Source organism: Artibeus jamaicensis, unplaced genomic scaffold, assembly GCF_021234435.1.
Source record: "Artibeus jamaicensis isolate MK-2021 breed Jamaican fruit bat unplaced genomic scaffold, CSHL_Jam_final contig_787, whole genome shotgun sequence".
NCBI lineage: Eukaryota > Metazoa > Chordata > Mammalia > Chiroptera > Phyllostomidae > Artibeus > Artibeus jamaicensis.
Genome location: NW_026521972.1, coordinates 619,419 through 642,860, shown reverse-complemented (window position 1 = coordinate 642,860; position 23,442 = coordinate 619,419). Strand labels below are relative to the sequence as shown.

Here is a 23,442-nt window from a genome sequence, read left to right as displayed (position 1 = left end):
CAAATTCAACAAATTCTGTAAGCATCCTTATCACCAGTACTTTAAACTGTGCATCTGATAGGCTGGCTATCTTTTTGTCACTTAGATGTATTTTCTGTGGAGCTTTGATCTGTTCTTCCATTTGGGATGTTTCTTTTTATCTTGTTGTGCCTGTTACATCTGAGGAGTGGAGCTTTAGGTGTTCACTGGGCAAGGCAACCCAGTTGCTGGGTTGTGATGCTGTATGTGTGGGCGGGGTCAGAGAGGAAACAGTGGCGCTTGCTCTGCTCTCTCTAGGATTTCTGCCCCTTCCACCACTTACCCCAAGCAAACTGGGCCCTTCCGGTGCTGATTCCTGTGTAGGTGGGTTTGTATATGTTCTAAGACCCTGTGAGTTTCTCCAGTGAACTCTCCTCTGAGGCTGGGAGTCTCTCCTGGCACCTCAACCCCCAGAGGTGTTTTCAATTGGTGTTTCGAGGCTTTATTTCTTGGCACTGGGACCCTGGGTTGGGTGGTCTGTCTCGCTCCCCAGTTTTGCCTGGTTTATCTATGCATGAATGTGAGGCTGCCGCCCAGTCAGCCAGCCACCTTGTGGACACCTTGCTTTACAGTTGCCACCTCCATCTTGTCTGGAAGTCCAGCAATTGATCATTTTTCATTTTAACAGGTAAAATATTGATTTAAAAATAAAAATAGCAGTGCCCATTTATTCTTATATATTAGCAAATAACTCATTTTCTGTCACTTACTGCAGATTTCTACATTATATGTTAAACATTCCCTTTTTCTTCTTTAAGAAACATGACTTTCTTCTCTCAAAATGTCACATTAAATATTAACACTACATTTCAGTATGTTAATTTTGCATTGAATCCAATCAAGAGTACTACTGTTATATTTTCTCTTTCTAGACCTGCTGTCCTGGATGATTTTGTTAGTACAATTGATTTACCTAATTATGGATGCACAATTCCTGAAAAAACCACTTGCAGTGTTTATGGCTGGGGCTACACTGGATGTAAGCAACTTTTAAAAAGATAAGGCAAAAATCTTATTCATGATATTAAATAAAATAGTATTTATTTATTTTATTTTTTTCAACTTACCCTGAGCTCATTAACGGTACGTTTTTGCACTATTTCAGTGATCAACTCTGATGGTCTACTACGAGTGGCACATCTCTATATTATGGGGAATGAGAAATGCAGCCAATACCATCAAGGGAAAGTGACTCTGAATGAATCCGAAATATGTGCTGGAGTTGAAAATATTGCAACAGGACCATGTGAGGTAAAAAGGGCATATGTGAAGAACAGCAGAGTTTTTCATGTTCAGTTTTTGTCTTATTTTTCTCAAGTAAAAACCATTGTATGCCAACATGTTCCAAGAGTGAGGAATTGGGAAAGATAACCCTGTATTACCCTCCTACATTTCTTTTAACTAAACACTGAGACAATCCATGTTTCATTAGCAGTAAACTATGATGACATTTGTCTCAAAAAAAACACCCAAAACCTCTGCAAAATAATAGAGCAAGAGTTAAAGGATGTTGTTCTAATGAGAACTATCTTATAGGAGTTTGATATAACAGCTTTAGTTGTTCTAATCTTTTTCTAAATTTTCCTGATCCTTTCAGATTATTCCTAAATGAACTATATTGATAATATTAAGAAGTACCTTCCTAGTTTTAAACTTTAAAATGGGCTTTTTGTTAAGCTGCTGTGTGTGTGTGCCTATCTATGTGTTTTAACAAAGTCTATTTTAAAAACTCAAAAGGTCAAAGTCCGTGACTTTAAGAGCTTGGACAGTGGAATTTGTTAGGCAATGTTCTCCCAGCTTGGCCATGTTCCTAACCCAGTTTTACATAGACAAGCTGTTAAACTGTTATTTTAGATGAATTTTGAATGTAAGAAACATGCTTCTCAAGCCTGGGAACTGTGGAATTGTAGGCTATTATGTGTAGTAACGCATAGAATGGGTTCAATAATAGTAAAATGTCTTTTGACATGTAGGAAATATCCTAAGCATGGAGCATTAATATATTAGAAATGATGTGTTATATATATTGCTCTGAGATTTATTCCTGAAAATAAAACATTTACTAATTTAAAGCATTCTTAGAACTGCTTAAAATGATGTGGTTAGAAACAGATTGCATATTTATAACCATTTTAAAATTTGTTGGTGTTTTCAGTAAGTCAGTAGTACCATATTCATTATAAAAAGTGAAAATCCGCTAAAAGTAATTTTCTTTCTTCCTTCTCTCACTTTTCCCCTCCTTTCCTTCCCTCTTCCTTCCCTTGAGAGCCCTGTAAGCATGAAGCTTGAGCTATACCCAGTGTTTGTGACCATTTAGGAAGCTACGCACTTATTCCAGCCTTAGTGCCATTACTAAAAATGCTTTGCCAACTACTCTTCAGGAATAGCCTGAGTCTGGTTTATTATCTATACAGTCTTAGATTCCTAACTTTAGCATTGAAGTATTTATCACATTATCACATAGTTGTTATTTTTATTCATATGGACAAGACTTGACTTGAAGTTGATTCTACCACTTCACAAAAATGCAGTTATCTTCCAGAATGTTTTTTTTTGCATCAGTTATTTTTGAAACAGGCAGTAAAATCACTTATACCACTGAAATCTAAACTCTTGAAAAATAAATCTCCTAAATGTTTATATAATAGCAGTAGCACCACACTTAGAAAAAGTTTCCCAAAGTGAATTGCTCTGAAGAGATTATATCAGTAATTACTGGTGCTTTTATTCAAATATCAAATTTATCAATTCATGCTGGATAATTTAAGTAGTCTCTAGAACACATTATTTTTCCTTACTGTTTTATGTTCTGCTGAACCCTGCCTTGATTTTCCCCATCATAGGCTGTTGGTAGCTCTCCTCTCTCCACCTGTGTTATAGAACTAAATTTGCAGTAGTTTACTTTTCTATTTTATCACATCACTCTTGGAGCAGGGGAATTCAGATCATCCCAAACACTCTTCTTTGCTACCAGAATACCCAGAACAGTCACCACAATCTGAGGAGGCCACATGGTGCACAAAAACTATGTAACACATTAATGATTTTATACAACAATATGTGTGTCTATAGGGTAGGTGTACAATTGTGAGGACACAAAACAGTTTATTCTTGTATTATCTGTTAATTATTGTGTTATTTGTCATATGAACAACTGTGTATATGTTTATAAAAATGTACACACAAAACAATCTATTCATCCACCTATCATCTATATGCATATCTGATGATGTAATAGGATTACTGCACAAAAAATGCCATAAAATCATGGGCTGTCTTCTACAACAGAGGTATAAAAAGTAAATATAACTGTATTAACTACTAATACCAACAATAAGTACAAAAATACTTCTTTTTTTATACCTCAACAAGCAGTTTCTAAAGAGTGAATACGATCATTTTTTTCAACTACGTATTTTAAAAAATATTTTGTTTATTTTTTAAAGAGAGGGGGAAGGGAAGGAGAAAAAGGGAGAGAAACATCAATGTGTGGTTGCCTCTCACACCCCTCCCCCACTGGGGGCACAACTTGAGTTTCAACCCAAGCATGTGTTCTAACTGGGGATTCAAACCAGCGACTCTTTGGCTCACAGGCCCATGCTCAATCCACTGAGCTACACCAACTAGGTCTAGATATCAATTTTATTAGTCACAGTTATTCTCTTTTTTGTTTATATGTACCTTCGAGATATAAATATATATAGAAAATGTTAATGAACTATTCACTTTTATTTTCAAATATAATACTTTGTTGTTATTGTTACTGTCTTCTTCTTCCTAGGGGGATTATGGTGGCCCACTTGTCTGTGAGCAGCATAAAATGAGAATGGTCCTTGGTGTCATTGTTCCCGGTCGTGGGTGTGCCATTGCAAATCGTCCTGGAATTTTCATCCGAGTAGCATATTATGCAAAATGGATACATAAAATTATATTAACGTATAAGGTACCACAGTTGTAGCTGATGTAACTGTGTCTGGAGCTCCCATCAGTACAACTCCTTTTCAAATGAAGATTCAGAGAACATGGAATTAAAATGTCACTTAAAACAGTCCTAAGACAACTACTTGAGTGTCATGTTTGTTAAGATACTCATTAATATTTATGGGTGTTTCTGTTGTTTTGTATGTCAGTGTTATTTTGTAAATGTTGAAGTGAATTAAGGTACATGCAAGTGTAGTAACATATCTCCTGAAGATACTTGAATGGAATAAAAAAATGCAAAAGTATAATCGTTGGATGATAAAAGATTTAATGGAAAAATCAATTAATCTCTCTATGCTGCTTTCCAATGTTAGTTTCTTAATAATGAATAAACCATAAGTTCAACATTATTTTAACCTCACAAGAACAATTTACACCTTGTTTGTCTAAATTGTAACTCAATATTAAATTATATTACCTTTTATATGCCATACATTATTTCATTCGTTTCTCCTTACTGTGTATCCTGTATTACTGATACACACACTTGTTGTAAGAACATGTATCCATACACACATGCCCAGGTGCAGATGTGCATGCACTAGAGTTCGAATTGTGGTGTAGCTAATGTAACCCTTAAATATTCTGGGAGTGTATAATTGTAGTTTTTTCTTAAGGGAAAAAAGTAGAAATTTCTAAAGACTGGTAGAAATTTTAAGGAAAGGTATAAGATAGAAATGACTAACTCTACCTAGTATATAATCTGTAGATGACCTCTACTGGTGGGCATTTAAGGTGTGTTCAGAGTTAAATGACTTTGACCCACAGAGTTAAATAACACCTAATCTAGGTCATTATTCAATACATATATTGATCTTCCTAGTTCTTTTATGTATTTTCTAATTCTTAAAGGGAAGAAAGTAATATGTGTTTTAGTATCATTTCTTTCCTCCCAATTTAAGGCCACTGTTTTAATGCAAAACATTAAAAAATTTATTTTCCTAAAGTATTTTTAAAGTTTTGAGACAACTATTGTAATTGAAGTTTAAAAGTATTTTAGTGTTTAAAATATATTTAAATTAACTCGTAAGACTTGTTGTGATTGGCTTTTAGCTAACCCTCTTTAATTTTTAAAAATTATTTCAAAGGAAAATTTCTGTGTCTCCAAAGATTTGCAAATAGCCCTTTCTCAAATTATGTATTAAAGTATATATTAAAGAAAAAATTAGAATACTTTTTTTACTTGAAAGTATTTTAGCCTAATAAAACTTTACTCAAGTAAAAAAAAATGTAAAAGGAAAGAAAGAAAATGGTGTCTAAACTCTGCATTCATTTACTCTTTAAGAAGTAGAGTTGAATCTGCTGATGAGGTAGTTCATCAAGATACCTTCATTTTTATCTTACTTCACTCTATAGAGATGGGAAATATTATTCAAATTTTGTATTCTGTATGATAATAATGAAACGATCACATTGCTTTATTTGTTGTAATTAGCTAAAGATCATGTATTTGTCAAAAAGTGAGATAAGGAGTAATAGGATAGGTTCTGAATTCTTACAAAATCTTCCTGTATGAAATCTCTTTAAAAATAATTATTTAAATGACTCAAATCGAGTATTCCCACTCCTCCAACTGGTTTCTCTTAAATGATCCTTATTAAGGCTAGGGATTTTATTAAGGGGTAAAAACACCACCACCAATAAACCACCAGACATGGTGCACAAAGTAGTTCTTTGTTAGGGAATTTTCCTTTGTAATAGAGGAAGATGGGTAGAACTGATAATGAAGGCAAGATGAATGACATCATTATTATTTTAGGTGGTAGTACAGGGTATGGTATAATCACGTCTTTTCTTCTGGTGAATGATACTATTGCCTGGGCATTCTTTTGTTGATAAACTACAAAAAATGGAATATCCAATTTATCCAAAACTCCATTTTATTTTCAGTCATGGACAAAACAGTCTTAAATTAGAAGTTTTCAATGCTATTTTTGTTTTGGAATAATGGTTACATGTTATATTAATTATGGACATTTTCTTATGTCTACCAGGAATAGTAATGTAAAATTAAAATATTTGCCATAACTCCTCTGCTGTGCAGAAGGGATGATAATCCTTTTGTATACTTCTTTATTTGTATTGTAAAATATGTAATGACTTTTACCTATTTGCTGTGGGCAGGTCCTCAGTAAAATGGTTTATATTGAATCAATCACTAGTATTAACAGGCTCTTGCTTGCTATCTAAGTGTTTCAAACTATGGGAAATGTGAGACACTGGAAGGCAAGAAAAATAATAATAATGGTATGTAATAGCAGAATTCTATTCCACTTATTCCTGTGAATATTTCCTGTTGGTACCAATGGTACTGTACAAAGTGAATGTTATAGCCACAACACTCTCTTGAAAAATAACACTGTCAAGAAGTGAAAAATTCCTTTCAGGCGATTTGCTTGTTATTTTGAAACATTTTTTAAAGGAAATACTAGTTTTGTAATATAGAGATCATGATGTAAATAATTTTAATAAACTTTCATACTGAAAAACTGAAAATTCACTTAACTGAGTTTTAAAAATTGACAACTTAAAAACAATTATTTACATCCCATATTTATACACAAACTCATTTGAAAAATAAAATTAATTTGCAAAAAAAAGACATAGTCTTTGTGTGAATAAATTACTTTTCACAAGTAAGTCCAAAAATAAATTATCTTTCAATGTCCAACTAAATTCTGAACTAAGAATTTACTAATCAAAAAAGTTTCAATTATCTGGCACTTATAAATCTTGACAGTGTAATTTTAAGTAGATTCATTTCCATTTGCACAGAAAGTTTCTGTCTGTAGAAAACTGAAAATAGAATACTGTGGATGTTATGACTGTTTGTGTTGTGTGTGATGGGAAATTGATAAGCTGCCTACTCAGTAGTATAGCAGGATGCTTACCCAACAAGGGAACACTGTGGTTATGACATGTATATGAAGTTAATGTAGTTAATAAAGTTATTATTTTTATAGCCATGATCATATTATTATTATTAATAAAATATTTTACCAAAATGTTCTTCTTCTTTATTAAAATTATATACATGGACGTATCTGAATCTGCTCTAGGGCTTAATGCAGAAAACAACAGCAGTGATTTTATTGACAGAAATAACATAATTTGTTGCAAGAAAGGCTATATAACCTATTTTTAGAACAAAGACAAAAGTTGTTATTTTATTTTAATAGCTATCCATGGTGATATCCAGTGGTCTTTAGTTAACCATTAATCTCTTTGCACTTCAATTTTTCCCACTGTGAAATATAATTATTTAGTCATTCATATTTGCTAGATGACATTATGATGTAATTTGCTAATTTATACAAAATATTGTCATGAATGATCACCTAAATTTCTTCACTGTATCACTATATATTACAAAGGTAATTATAAATAGTTCAATTAATTAATTTAAAGTGTATGTTCAAAATATGCATTAAACTCAAATATGAACCAAGTGGGCTCATTTAACTCCAATAGGGAGCAAGATTGAAAGAACTAATTATCAATTGGTCAAACCAAAAAGGGCTCTGCAACACAGTTCATTAAGTTATACTATCAAGTTATACAACACTGCCTCTTTCCCAAAAGGATTGCTGTAACTTTTCTGGCATAAATATTTATCTCGAGTGATGGTTAATGTATCTAATTCTAGTGTCTATGATAAAATATCTGATCTTCTGAATGATTTTAATTCAAGAAGAATATACACACTTATTAATTTCTGGTGTTAGTATTTAGTATTAAAGTATTTCAAATACACATACTCATATTTCAAAATACATACAAAATTTAGGTTTTTCTGAATTTTACCTTTTCTCTTTTTTTCTGAGAACTACATTCCATTCTAAACCTATATTCTGCTATTTTAAATACAATAGTCCAAGAAATCGTCTTTAAAAGAAAATGTTTGAACAGGGTTTTCAGTGAAGAGAGAGAACAGTGTAAATATCTGGGATCTGATGAATAAAACTGGGGCAATATTTTTGTTAGTTTCTTAATATAGCTTATTTATTTATGCCTACAAGTTATAATGCTTTAATTAGTCACCATTTGTCAGTATCCTGAATATTATTACCTTGGTTTGCATTTTCTCAGTGTTTTACTCCAGGATTTTCATTGTTATTCTGTCATTATTTTCCTATATGGGTGCCAAACTTAGTCTATACAATCTACATAATTTCACCAAATTTTGTGTAAAATTTGGATTAGAAGTCTTGTTCTAACAGTCTATTTTTTTCTTTTACCTTACATTTACAAATATCTCCATTGCATATGTTGTTTAGGAAAGCTGAAATTTAAAAGTACATTTAAGATAAAAATAATATTTGTAGTAATTGTGCAAAGTTTACAGAACTACGAAGAATATCTTATTGTCTAAATCACACCTGAACAAAAAAGACACTTTCACTTTACGTAATTCAAAAGAAGTGTGAAATTATAGTTTACATGTGCCTTTAAAAAGTGAACAACATCAAACAAAACAAAAGCTATCAATCTAACATATTATCTAACTCCCAACTGACTTTGGACTTCATCTCTTCCAAATACTCCTTGACATTCATCACTTTTATTTTGGTTTGGAGCATTGCTTTACATCTAAATGTCATGCTTGCATTCAAACAGTCCCTGTGAACATCAAGCTTTTTGTTAACTCCTCAAAACCTCCAAATGCCATGTGGTTTCCCCTGTGAATCCAATTTCAACATCCTTATCTACAAATCATCCCTTCCTCTGCCTACTGCTGGATTTGCTGTTCCCTTGTGATAATTATCTGTCTGTGACTACACGAGATCAATTTTGTTTTCTTTTGCTTTGTATTTCTTTCTCAGTCTACCTCTATCCTGTTTGAGGTTCTTGGAGACATCAGCAGTGTCTGCCTTTAATACTTATATATTCTTTATTTTGCACAGTGCTTCATACAATGATAACTTATGTATTTTGTAATTATTCAACAATCTACCATCTTTTTTGAAGGTTCATTAGTGTAACCCAGAGATTTGTAATTTTTGTGGAAATTACACAACTTACTGAAGTTCAAGAATTTCAGAGTTTGGGGAGGAGGTTCTGGCCAAGATGGAGGCATAGGTAGAAACACTTTGCTTCCTCAAAAAAACCAAAAGAAGGATAACAACCAATTTAAAACAAACAACCAGAGGTGCCAGAAAATTGAACTGCATGGAACTCCTTAACAACCAAGGAGTTACAGAAATAGTCACCCAGGTTGGTAGGAGAGGCAGAGATGGGAGACAGGCAGCCAAGCAGAGAGGACATGTGGCAAGGCAGAGGACCTTGTGGGTAAGGCAGGGCTGGCTGAGCAGGACACTAAATACTCAAAGCTAGCTCTAAAATACTGGAGCAAGGGTGGGGTTGCCATGGCAGGGGAAACTCCCAGCCTCACGGGAGAGTTTATTGGAAAGTGCATGGGCTAGAGCAGAGCATGGGAGTGGCACTGCTCCCTGTCTGATCCCTCCCCCAAAGATAGCAAAGGGGGTTGACCCACCCTGGTGAATACCTTAAGGCCCTGCCCCTTACAATGAAACAGGGGTGCAGAGACAAAGACATAGGGCCCAAATGATAGAACAGATCAAAATCCTAGAAAAAGAGCTAAGCAACAAGGAGATAGACAACCTATCTGATGCAGACTTCAAAACACTGGTAATCAGGATGTTCACAGAACTGATTGAGCTTCGTCACAAAATGAAGGAAGAAATGAAGGCTACCCAAAGTGAAATAAAGCAAAATATACAGGAAACCAAGAGTGAAGGTAAGGAAACTGGGACTCAAATCAACAATATGAAACAAAAGGAAGAAATAAACATGCAACCAGAACAGAATGAAGAAAAAAGAATTCAAAAAAGTGAGGAGAAGCTTAGGAACCTCTGAGACAACTTTAAACACTCTAATATCTGAATATAGGAGTGCCAGAAGGAGAAGAACAATAACAAGAAGTTGAAAACTTATTTGAACAAATAAAGGAAAACTTCCCCAATCTGGCAAAGGAAATAGACTTTCAGGAAGTCCAGGAAGCCCAGAGAGTCCCAAAGAAGTTGGACCCAAGGAGGAACTCAACAAGGCACATCATCATCAAGTTGCCCAAGATTAAAGAAAAGAGAGAATCTTAAAACCAGCAAGAGGAAAGGAGAGGGTTACCTACAAAGGAGTGCCCATAAGACTATCAGCTGATTTCTTCAAAGAAACCTTACAGGCAAGAAGAGGCTGGAAAGAAGTATTCCAAGTCATGAAAGGCAAGGACCTACATCCAAGATTACTCTATCCAGCAAAGCTTTCATTCAGAATGGAAGGGCAGATAAAGTGCTTTCCAGATAAGGTCATGTTAAAGGAGCTCATTATCTTCAAGCCATTATTACATGAAATGTTAAAGCAACTTATCTAAGAAATAGAAGATCAAAAACTATGGACAGTAAAACAACAACAAACTTACAACGGTCAACAACTGAACCTAATAAACAAAAACAAAAACTAAGCAAACAACTAGAGCAGGAACAGAACTAGGGAAATGGAAATCACATGGAGGATCTTCAGTGAGGAAGGGGAGGGGAAGAACAGAGGGGAAGGTATTGGGAATAAGAAGCATAAGTGGTAGGCATAAAATAGACAGGGAGATGTTAAAAACTTATATGTACAACAGAGAAGCGAAGAACTTATATGTACAACCCATCTACATGAACTAAGGGAAGGGGAATGCTGGAGGGTTGGGGGGTACGAGGCAGAAGGAGCAAAAAGGGGAGAAAAATTTGGGAAAACTATAATAGCATAATTGATAAAATATACTTGAAAAACAACAAAAGTTTTGTGTTTAATTGTATTATTTAGATTTGAAGTAAGTGGGACTATTTTGAGTGGTTTATTGTATTTCATGCACTAAATCATGCTAGAAAAGAAAGTATTGACTTAAAGAGATTATACATTTATATTTATAAATATGGTTATTAAAAATAAAAATGGAAAATTTATTATTAAAATAACAAATTAAAAAATTTTAGTTTGTTAATGGATACAAGTGTTTACTGTGTGCTAATATGATTTTGATTATGTTGGTGAACATTTCCTGTGTGTCTCGAGTGAACTATTGATGTCATAACAGTGAGGGGAAAAACTCATATCAATTATTGCAAAAAATTCTGAGTCAACAATAGTCCACTCACTACTTATGTGAAAGTATGTCATCTGCTGTGCATTGAGGAGTTTCACAATGTTGTTACTCAATTAGCAAAAGGTTTTCATTTGATGACTTTTCTTAACTGAGAGAAGTCAACTTGTTACAGTGAAATGAAGTGGAGAAAAGGCAGATAGATTTTCAAATTATTATTTTTCATGTGTTTTTAAAACTTTATAAAGACACTATCCAGTAGTTTCTTCTTTTTTTAGATTGTATTTATTTATTTTCAGGGAAAAGTGAGGGAGAGAGGGAGAAAAACATCAATGTGTGGTTGTGCCCCTCCCATGCTCCCTGTTGGGGACCTGGCTCGCAACCCAAGCATGTGCCCTGAGTGGGAATTGAACCTGCAATCCTTTGGTTGATAGGCTGGCACTCAATCCACTGAGTCACACCAGCCAGGGCAAATGCAGTGATATTTTAGAATATATGACTATACTTTAAAAAACAAAGACTTCATATCCTATAAAAGAAAAATAATGAATAATTTAGTAACTTGAAGTTTGATATGAAATTGTGACTAAATTTGATTTAGTCAAATTTTCATTTGATATGAAAAGTGACTAAAGATCTTTAAGGTAGAGACAAGAAATTGCACTTGTGATTTAATACCTTTCTTTGGTTGTTCAGAGCCATTAGGAGAGAAGATTCTCAAGTCCTTCTGGTTATGAGAACAAGAATTTGGGGAAAAATAAGCTTGATATTTGAGTTAGATGGTTTGGGTACCAGGCAGAACATCATAATTCTGAATGCTACACAATATATAAATGAAGAAGAAAACTCAAAGAATACTATGGATATTTCTTAAAATAGGAAATATTTCTTTAATGACTTAGGAAAGCTTTACCCAAACTCGTCTCTTGTAGAACAGAATTCTGATGGATTCTTTAAAGTTGTGCTGAGAACAAAATATGGGGGGGGGGCTTGAATAAGTTTTAGAAGTGCTGAGATGCATTACACAGGTCACTTTGCTGAAGGAAGACTTGTCAAAGACCTTGGATGTTCACATATATTTTGAAACTCTATGAGGGAGTATAATATGGCATATTTTTTTAATTTACTGGACTTAAAATTATGGAGGCGATATTTGTACATTTAGCATGAGAGTTTTGCTAAATGCAGTCCTGGAAAATTTGACTTGCATATTGATTTTCTGAATGGGAGGTAGTAGTACAACATAGTTAGCGATTCTTTTTTTTTTTTTATAACGTATAGTAACTTTTCTTCTCTACAAAAACATCTCCCAGCAACCTTTTCATTTGGCAAATTTTTCCAGATCAATTTTCTTTTTTACATGAATTATTCCTTTATACTCAATTTGAATAAAGTTTGGACATTTAGGAGGAGCTGAGTCATATTTTTCTTGACATATGTATACCATCTGCTTGACCTCTCAAAGCATATTATTAATATAAAAGCCAAATTATAACACCAAAATGTAAAGGTGATACTATTTACTATCTAAAGCTAAAAGAAAAAAGTACAAAATAGCATGTATTTTTTTTTACATCATACTAACCTTCACAATATCCCATTATCTGAAATTTTCAGTGATGGAAAGTTCATGAGAGAACCAAAGGGAAAAAAGACAAAGATTATAAAATTTTAAAAAATAGGAAAGAAGAAGAAAAAACCCTGAAGGAATTTGGAAAATGTCTTCCGTAGATGTTTCAGTGCCCCCAGAAGTCAGCAAAAAGATCTAAAGCGTTATTTATTATCTTCTATTTTTTCTCAGTAACAATCATTTGTACAATGTGAGGCAAAAGTAGGTTTACAGTTGTGAGGAAACACAGATTTTATTCTTGTATTGTTATTTATTAGTTATTATTTCCACATGAACAACTGTAGACCTACTTTTGCCCCACTGTGTATTAAAAAGTAAAATTTCAGGACCATAATCAGATGAAAACTATGGAAAATAAATATAGGAGAATTTCATTGGCGAATATTCCCATTCTTACTCTAGATTTTGGATACACTTATTTGAACTCCTTACAAATACCTAAATGTTCCTTTATGCAGCACGAACCTGTCATTTAAATAAGATACTAAAAAGTATATCAGTACTTCCTCTAAGTATTGTAACAATATTATCTTGTTACTTCCCATCTCAGCCTACTACATAAGAGAGAGCTGTATGCTAGGTATTCTCTGAAAAAGTATGAGCCAATCTGAATACAGTAATCCTCTTCATTCGCAGTTTCACTTTCTGTGGTTTCAGCTACCCACAGTCAACGGAGGTCTGAAAATGTTCAGCGAAAATTCCAGAAATCAATGATTTATAAGTTTTAAACTTTGAACTGTTCTGAATAGCATGATGGAATCTCGCCCCATCCTGCTCCATCCCACCCAGGACGTGACTCACCCTTTCCTCCAGTACGTCTGTCCTGTGTGCTCACCGACGAATTAGTCACTGAGGAGCCGTCTCGATTATTAGACCGACTGTCGTGGTGTTGTAAGTGCTACTATTCAGTGACGCTTATTTTACTTAATAATGGCTTCAAACACAGGTGTAGTGATGCTGGTAATTAAGATATGCTACAGAGAAACTGTAAAGTTCTCCCTTCAAGAGAAAAAGTGAAATCTCTTGATTTGATAAGGAAAGAAAAGATGTTGTATTTAGTTTGGTAAGATTTATGGTAAGAATGGAATTCTGTCTGTAAAATTGTGAAGGAGAAAAAAGAAATCTGTGCTAGTTTTCTTGTCACACCTCAATGGCCACAGAAGCATGTGTGGCCTGCAGAAGTCGCAGCCACAGGGCATTGACAAGTGCTTAGTTAAAATGAAAAAGGCATTAAACTTTATCATAGGTATGCATGTTTAGGGAAAAAACAGTACTGTATATAAGGGGTTCTCTCCTATTGCAGTTTTAGGGGATCTTGAAACAAATCCCTGCTGAAGAGTACTGTAGTTGGGAAGAAGAAAAAAAGGAGGTTTAAAAGTTTTCTTTATAAAAGTAAATCCCCTCTATTACAGAAGTTGTTAGTGTTCATCCAAATCCGTTCTCCACTTATCCCTCAGGAAGAGAATCCCCAGTATTTAGCTGGACACATAGAGGCTAAGATGGCTTATAGCCTAGCTACTCTTTCAGTTAGGATTGACTAGTTATGGCCCAGGAACTTCTGGGGAGTGTTCTTAGAGTGTGGGTGCCTATTCTTCCTCTCTTCCCCTCTCCTGCTGCCTGGAACGTGAACTTGTTGATGCAGCTTTGAGCAGTGTGTTGCAACTGGTCAAGGCCTGGAAGACCCACTCTAGATTTGGGGAGATGGAAGAAAATGTGCCGAGCCGTGGAGGTGCTTGACATGCTTTTATTCATGGGTGGGTGAGCCACGCACGCTGCAAGCTGCTCATTTCTCTAGTGAGATGCCTCTGCATGTCTCTGCATGGTACACTGTATGTCACCTGTCCCCTTGTGTGGCACATGTCATGGCACCTAGCAGGGACTCCCTACCTGCTTCAGTACTGGAACACAGACAAAGTCAGCAGAGCATCATACTACTCATGTGGCCCACTCGAGGCTGTGGGAACAGTTTATCCGACCCAGTCTCAAGGCTATGAGAACAGTACTTACCAGACCCCTCCAAGGCTACAGGAAACTGCTTCCCTTACTTGCCCAGACACTTGGGTGAGTAAGCTAAACAGCCTCCATTTACCCTATAAGCAGTCATTTTGAATATAAATTAAGCTGAGTGCTGAGAATAATGCAGCAATACAACAGAAGACAAAGTCCCTGATGATTTCCTGAATTTACCATGCCAACTCTGGACTTCTACCACCAGGTTGCTTTATAGAAAAGAAAAATGAAATTATTATTTTGAGCTTTTCTGTTAATTGTAACTGAATCTGATCTTAACAGATAAACCCACACCTATGGGATTGTCTTTTATATTGATAAATAAAAGATTTACTATCCAAATACTTAACCTTGCAAAGAGCAACAACAAAACCGTGAAAGTATAGATTCTCTTAATATCACATGGTGCTGTTAAGTACTTAATTTGAGTAGAAATTAGAGTGATCCAAACCACTGCTGGTGAGACTGCTGGGGGGCTGGAGGTAGAGAGGACTAAAGGGCAATGGGAAAAAATACAATAAAGATTAAATAAAATACAAAAAATAAAATAAACTCAAGGTTATAAGAGGCATTTGTATGCAAAGTCTTCTAAGTTCCACATCATGGAAACGAAAGCAAAAATATCAGAATCTGTGTTCAATGGTAAACACCTGCTCCCCTGCGGTTGGGAGCACAGTAGGTAACAATTGATGTGGAAGCTGAAGCAGCAAGGAAGAGGGACCAACAGTGTGAACCATGTCCCAGGGGTTTTACATATGACAGTTTTTCAAGTTCTAAGGGGTAGGCTCAGTTCATTGCATTGTCAAGATCCTGTTGCCACAGGGAAAGTTAAGTTCTTTAAGGATATCCATCTGAAAACAGATGGAAGAGGTCCAGAGTGGTGTTGTCCTTCTAGACTGCAGGGCCAGCAGGACTGAACAGGAAAGAGGGACCCAGCTGTTTGGGATAAAGACCGAAATGGAGGCTCCACCTACGGTCAAACTCAAAACTTAAGTAGAATTTGGAAACCAGTGGAAGTGGTAGGCAAAACCATTTCAAGAAGACGGAATAACTTAACAAAGTTATCAAGGCAAGCAACAAAGGAAAAATAAACATTAATAAACAATAAAACAAAAACAAGTCCCTGGTCTTCCAGGCAGCTACAATGGTATCTCTTTGTTGATGTGATAAAACGTTAATTGATCAGGAGACCATGTTTGCCAACCCTACCCCTTCCACTATCAGGACAATTACATGAAGGAGAGAGATTGCACAATTTCCAGATAGGTTCACTGGACTAACGTGGGCTTTTGTTATATTTTCAGCTATGCGGACGTCCTTAGAATGCTATAATAATCTAAGGTGCACAGAAATAGAATATGAAGATTCAGGCTGCTCAATTAAGGTGACTGACACATAATTTTGGGAATTACAAGTACCATTTAATAAGCCTGTAATCCCAATGTGTAAACTTGCATTTCAGAAACACAGAGCTAGAGTTTCAAACTCATCTGCTCCCAGGTTGCATATCTGAAGAATTAAAAGCAATTTTAATCTGCCAGCAAAGCCAATCTGCTAAAGCTGCTTTAAAAAACTGAAATTGCCTGTCCAGATCAGGAACTCTTGCAAATTTCTGAATTGGTTAGCCCTGGCAGGTTCATTTCCCTAGAGGTGAGAGGGACAGCCCTGCACTCACCATTCTGGTTTATGGTACTACTTATTAGCTGTGCTCTTGCTTCTTCCACATTTCAGTTCCACTTCTGCCAAAATTTTAATCTCCTAGATTGTCCTTCTGACTGGGAAGACTTCTTCCCAGTCCAGGATGGGGTCAGATCACAAACTGAACTAGGGAAAGAAGCCAAATGACATCCACCTTGGCTCAATCTTTATGACGGAGTTTGCTAGATTTTTACTTACAGTCACAGTTTTGCCAATTGTCCACATCCCTTTACACTGTGAAGTACACTGGACCTCACTTTTGCTTGAATAGTGTTTTAAGTTTTTTGTTTTAATTCTTTTAAAACACTGCAGCTCTTTTGAGGTTTTGACTAAATTTAGGTATTACGTACTTTATGTTTGTGATCTCAGTTTGAAGATAATAATGCAACCAAGGCTTTTAATTTAAGAAGGAGGAGGTTTTGTTCCTAGGACTGGCTTTATCTCTAGCTGTGTAACCTTGGGTAAGTCATTACACTTTTCGCTTCTCTTTTCTTCTCTGTAAATTGATGCAATTAATAGCAGGTCTTTGCAGATGTTAGAGTCTATGATTCCAAATAGTATAATGCAAAAAATAAACACAAATAATCAAGTTTCTTTTTCTGGGACTGCAGTGGCCTTATATAACAGATTATAATTTCCTTTGTAGATGTTTTCCTCTTTCATAAAACACCCTTGAATGTACAATCGAGAGAAGGAGTATTACTACTTTTTTTTTGCTTTAGAATAAATTCCCAGCCATTAACCCCTTCAGGGCCTCTTTGAATATTTACCACTATGTGTTTCTTTGTGGTTCTTACTATTTCTATCTCACAAGCCTATTGTTTTTCTTCACCAATAGCTATATCACCCTTCCCCATAAAAGATAAAGAAACCTTCCTTGCTAAATTAGCCCCTTACCCACTAACCTTCAAGTCCCCAGTACTTAGCATTGCAAGCAACTTATATCTGAGCCATTTTTATTTGAAGGTGAGGACACCAGACTCCTTTAGGTGATGCCTCTTTGGGCAAGGCCTGCTTGGCAAGCAGTTTGACCTCTGAATAGCTTCTTGCTCATATCCTGCCCGGATGATGGCAGCATTTTTTGTTTAAATGAGTTGCTCTCCTTTTCCTATTTTCTGGAAATAATTAAGTGTTCATCAGACAAACTAGAACAAATGGATCAAACAAAATTAATACCGAAAATATTCCCCTCGGTGTGTTTTTATTACAACTTATTTGAATACGTCCTTTTCTCTAAAATAAACGTAGTGACAGAACCTCCCTATGTAACATCATATTGATGATTAAAATGAGATAAAACAGAGCCTGGCAAATAGAGAGCAGTGAATAAGCATTATCTATTGTTATTAGATCATCTTCAAGTATAATTAAAAACTTATGACGATAAAACATTTACTAATCTTGCGCTAGCAAAAGAAACCTTTATAATTTCATCTCTAAAAATTGCTGGGGTTCTTCACATTTGAAAACTTACATTATTCTCTTGATAATAAATTCACAGACCACTCCGAATCTACTAATAGTGTCATCCTTGGCAATGTAAGGAGGGAGAAGGGAGAGGATTTAAAAGATTAGGAACTCGGAAAAATTGAACAAAGAAAAGGGAAGATAAAAGAAATGTAAATCTAAACAGTTAAATTATTAGTATCACAATGGTGGAAGTGTTTATAAATAAAAAAAACTGATACTCAAATTGGCAGGATTTACAACTATAACAATATTGGAAGATTAAGGAAAGATGAACCAAAAAAGCTCAGTAAACTCTTGAGAGACTCCAGAAGGCATTGGACTTCTCAATTTACACTGGGGTTCTAATTTCATGCTTGTCTTCCACATTCTATGTATAGTACCAACGACAAAAAAGTTTTATTTTTAATGACCAAATTCTTAAAATACGTATCTAATGTAATGCTTACTTTTTCACTACTAAATAGACATTTCATTTGGAAAATATTTATGATTAACTGGGTAATCTACTTCCAAATAATGATGTGTTATATACCTAAAATTTAAAGCATAATTATTAAAGGCAATTTAAAACAGCTAATATTTGAGTGCCTCCTTTATGACAGACAAAATATTAAGAAATAAATATAGACTTCTAACTTAATCTGTATAATAATCTGCATGTTTCATTTTACATTCAAGTTAACAAAACATTAGAAACTAGACATAATAGCTCTTATGTGATTGCATCCAATCTGTGCTCTTTACCACAGATTTTCATCTTGCTGGACCATAACATACACTTTATTCTCATTCCTTTACAATATCAGGATGAAATAATTAAAATATATATTTTAACATAAATACTAGTGTTATTGTTGTATTTGTATGTTCTGCCTTCCTGGTGTTTAAGTATATATTTTAAGGAATTAATTTATTTTCTTTTTGCTTATTGATATTTATTAATATTGATATTTATAAAATATTTGCTTATTGATAATTATGGAAATTCTTTACAGCAAGAAAACAAACCACCTATTTAATAATGTGAAACTCAGCCCTCTTCTAAGTTACAACATTTTTAAGTTAATTTAACTGGCAAATATTTATTGAACAGACATTCTCTGCCAGGTACTTTTCTAAGAATTGAGGACACACTGAGAGTGATACAGGCAGTAAACAGGTAAGCAAATTTCATATCTTAAAAATATAAAAACAATGGTTTTAGAAGTGGAAAGAGAGTAGGGTAATAAATCACGAGAGCCTAAAGTATTACATCTACAGTCAGGGAAGACCTCTCTCTTCAAGAAGATCATATTTGGGTGGAGACAGGAAATATGTGGAAGGAAAAGCTGTGCCCCTTGGGCAGGGAAGGGGGAGTAAAGGACATGAAGTGGCGTTTGCTGGAAGAACGAGAGCAATGGGCAGGCCTGAGTGTCTGGAGGAGAGGCTGGAGAGTGGGGGAAGATGAAGTTTAGAGGTAGACAGGAGCCAGATCACATAGGCAGAACTTTCCAGTCCATGATTAGGAGTTTGTGCTTATTCTTCAAGTAGGACTCTTTGCTTACTGGGCTGGATGGAAATGCCTCAGTCTAGACCACAACCAGCCATCACTGCAGAAGGGACTTAGAGCTGCTGCCCATGGCAGACAGTGTGCCATGTGGCTAAGCCAGAGTCTATGTGATGCACAGTGCAATCCTTCCCCAGGGAGTGGGAGGGGACATTCGTGAATAATAACATATCCTACCACAATAATTGTCTGTTGCTTTAAGAGTTCTCCAGGCCCCCTAAATAAATCTTGAGCAGTTCATATAACAAAATTTAAATGATATTATTTAAAATTAAAAAAAATGGCTCCAGGGGGAGGCTGGGATGGGAAAAATAGACAAAAAACTGTACTTGAAAAATAACTAAATAAAATTTTTAAAAATGGCTCCAGCTATTTTATTGAAACAGACTAACCAGTTAAACAGGTCAAACCCTCTACTTACTTGAAGCCCTAGAAAAAAGTGTCACTGGATTATTGAGATGATTATTTCTGAAGCTCTTCACACATATTGACAAATTGCCTTCAAAATCAACTTGTATGAATTGAAGTCCATCAAGAACATGAAAACCCAAGTGGCACTGGACTAGTTAGGTTGTTTTCTGGCCTCCTGTGTTCTGGTTTCTTCACATAGTACAACAGGGACACATGTCTCCTGCTCTGGCTTCCAAGAGGAGATAAAATTTGAACACAGGTCTGTTTAGTTGTGAAGACAGCCTTTTTCATACCCTCTCCTCTAACAGTGAATAAGTGGGGAGAAAGAAATAGAGCTGTTATCTTGCAAACTGCTAGGATATCCATGTTATCACCATAACCTAGCCTCTAGTGACTGTTTTCACTAGGCACCCCTGGGCTGCAAGTAAGATACACTGAGACCCCTCCATGAAGGTCAGTGAGTAATAGAACACAATAAGGCATAAGGCTCTATCACAATTTTATTTTTAAATTATACTTCAAATAAAACTGAAAATAAAAGATTCTTTGGTATGAGACAACAAATGGTGATGCCATGTATGAAACCAACAATATATTCAGATAGGCAGGCACTTCCAATGAAGAGGTGTAGATTTAGAGTTGACCTGCACTCACAGGCAACTCAAGTTTAGGCCAGGGTGACCAGTGTCAGGGACCTACTTATTATACAAATTACTGTTGATTCTTGAGAGCAGGGCCCAGAAGGCTTAATCATCAAACCTAAAGAAACAGTTATATATACAGAGATAAAAAAGCATGCAAATGCATTTATCATAAGAATTTTATAATATTTATATACTGAAGAAACTTAAATATTCAGCTTTAGAATGATATAATATATAGTACCAACTCAGAGATATTTTACTACTATTAAAATGTTACATCGCTGATGTTACACGAAAGACACTTGTGCTTGTGAGGTCTCGCTCTCCTCTCTTTGCACAAAACCGAAACAGTCACATTTATATCCATAAGACGATGCACTAAGGTGATTTAAATTATTCTTGCCACTCTTTACTAAATTGTATTACTCTGTAGTGTAAGCACATACCCATATTTGATACAGGCAACAATAGGGGCTGCAGGATTTGGCAGGTAGAATGTGTTAGGGTTGATCTTAGACAAGATTCAATTGAGGTAAAAAGAGATTAAACATGATATATATGATTAGCAGGTAATTTTAGTTTGTAATTTTCCAAATGTCTCCCCTCAGCCTTGGGATGATTTAAGTATAAAACATAATGTGCACAAATGCAAAATGTTCATAAAGTGTTTAAAAGAGAAAATATGAGTTCCCATCGACATGAAAAATAGCATTTCCCCTTAACATTACCAACATTTTTGTGTAACTCAGAATAAGAATCTTTTTGACTCTATATTAGTCCATTTCATAATATTATATCTTCAGCTTACCATTTGAAAATGGCACACACTTTCTTACCTCTAGCTAGAATCTCTGAAAACACATCCAGTGTGGCTGTAGGTACCATGTGCTGAAGTCACTATTATTTGTGCTATTTATCACTTTGGTCCCTGACCCCCTTTGCTTCTAATTCTATATCAAATCAAGAGGAAGATTTATCTTTATTTACTTAATTGTAACCTCACAGATCGCCTCTGCTGCGTGGGCACGACAGCCGTGCTGGTAGCCACCACAGATGAGTGGAGGCAAACCTCTGCAAGTCTCTCCAATCACCGCCCCTGGCTTCCCTCAACATCAGCTTTATCTTCATTATGGTAAAGCGGCCATTCCCCTTCATGTTTTTGTGAGCTGAGTCCTGGTTTAAAAGGATTGGTGTTTTGTTCTTTATGCTGTCTTTGGTGTGCTATCTTAGTGTAGAATGAATAAATAGCTTGTTCAGGGGTGTGTCTGAATAACCAAGTTTGTATTTATAATAAAAATGTAATACATGCTTGTGAAAAAATGCAAAGAATGCAGACAATATAACAATATAAAGTAAAATTGAAAGTAACACATCATCACAGAAATGACCTTAACAGTTTGGCGTATATCTTAAATAGTATTCTATTTATACAATGGCATACTTTTTTCTAAAATGTGATCAGCCTACAGATGTTGTTTTCTAACTTGTTTTGTACACATCATGTGCAGCTTTCTGTGGTGACATTTATATGTGATGACATTATATGAGCGTTTCTCTCCCCCTGAAATCAATATACATTGTAGTTATATATATATATATATATATATATATATCAATGTTTTATTGAACACTATTATTTTTATGTTGATGCATATAACTTAATTATTGTCACTATTTAAAAAAATCACACTGCTTAATTCCCAAGATTTTCTTATGGCATCTTCAAAGTAACTTCTTAATTTTTGCCTTTTCTTATGAAAATAACCTTCAAAAAACCACTTAGTTCAATTAAAAAAAAAAGAAAGGTAAATGAAACAATGTGCTTCATATATGCCAGGGTTTTTGCTAGGAACTTAAAAAGTATCAATTATTCTTTATTGTCACAACAATCCTTTGAATAAAAACAATTGGTAGTAAAATATTTATTGAACACATACCATGTACTTGATGCTGTGAGAATTTTGTCCAGCAATCATGCAAGTTAGATATATTGTTACCATTTTACAAAAGAGATAAAATATTCTTCTAAAGGTTGGAAACTAAAGGTGATAATGGTCATGATAGTATTTGAACATGTCTATGAAAATATGTAGCCTTTATTTTTTTCCATGAAGCCATTTAATGTCATTTATTTAAGAGTTTGCAATGAATAATACTTGTTTTACATTGCTCCACAATTTATCTCTCTAAAAATTAAATGTAAAAATTCTACTTAAAACTTCCAAAGGTTTCAAATTCTCTAAAGAATCCAGTTTCAAATCATCAATAATGTTTAAAAGTCACTCAAACTCTTTTGTCTTTTGTTTCTTAATATATGCCATCATCATGCAGAGTAGTTTTCATTCACCAATCATGACTTATTGTTTCACAACTTTGCATATGCTTTCTCACATGCTACCCCACCTCACTTCTACAAATGGTGAACTTATGTTCATATTTCACATTTTATTAAATTGTCACCACTACTGGGAAGCCCTCCTGGTCTTCAAACACAGAGAATAATCACTTTGTGCTACATGCTTTAAAAACAATTTGGACATACCCTCATCAGAGGACATGTCATAATATTATAACATATCATAGTACAAACATCTTTCTATTTCCATTAGAACAAACTTTTGGAAAGTAAGATTTGTGTTTGAGACTTCTGTTTGCTTTCCCCACAGTCTAGCCCATTGACTAGCAAATAGTGCTCAAGAAATGAGAGGTAAATACCATGGAATACTTACTTCAAGGTTATACACAAGCTCTGACAATAAAATATGAAATTATTCAATCTACAAAGATAATTTTGGTCAGATTAAATCTAAATCATCTTTGTTAGAGTATATTTTTGGACCTTGTAGAAGATACTAATTATGGTCTAAACCTACTCATTTCTGTGATTTATTCTACGTCAGACTTGATGTGAAAAAGGTGAGAATGCAGG

The 23,442-nt window shown here is 34.8% G+C and overlaps 1 protein-coding gene across 2 annotated transcripts in view; it reads left to right on the top strand.

The window, feature by feature from the left end:
- Positions 1-7,121, top strand: part of HGF (hepatocyte growth factor) — a 75,909-nt gene extending 68,788 nt beyond the window's left edge. For both annotated transcript variants that reach the window (XM_037139539.2, XM_037139538.2), the window contains exons 16-18: positions 891-997; positions 1,124-1,269; positions 3,800-7,121. In XM_037139539.2, the coding sequence (XP_036995434.1) occupies positions 891-997; positions 1,124-1,269; positions 3,800-3,976 (430 nt within the window). In that variant the 3' untranslated portion in view covers positions 3,977-7,121. The remainder of the gene's footprint in view (positions 1-890; positions 998-1,123; positions 1,270-3,799) is intronic.
- The last annotated feature ends 16,321 nt before the right edge of the window (positions 7,122-23,442 follow it).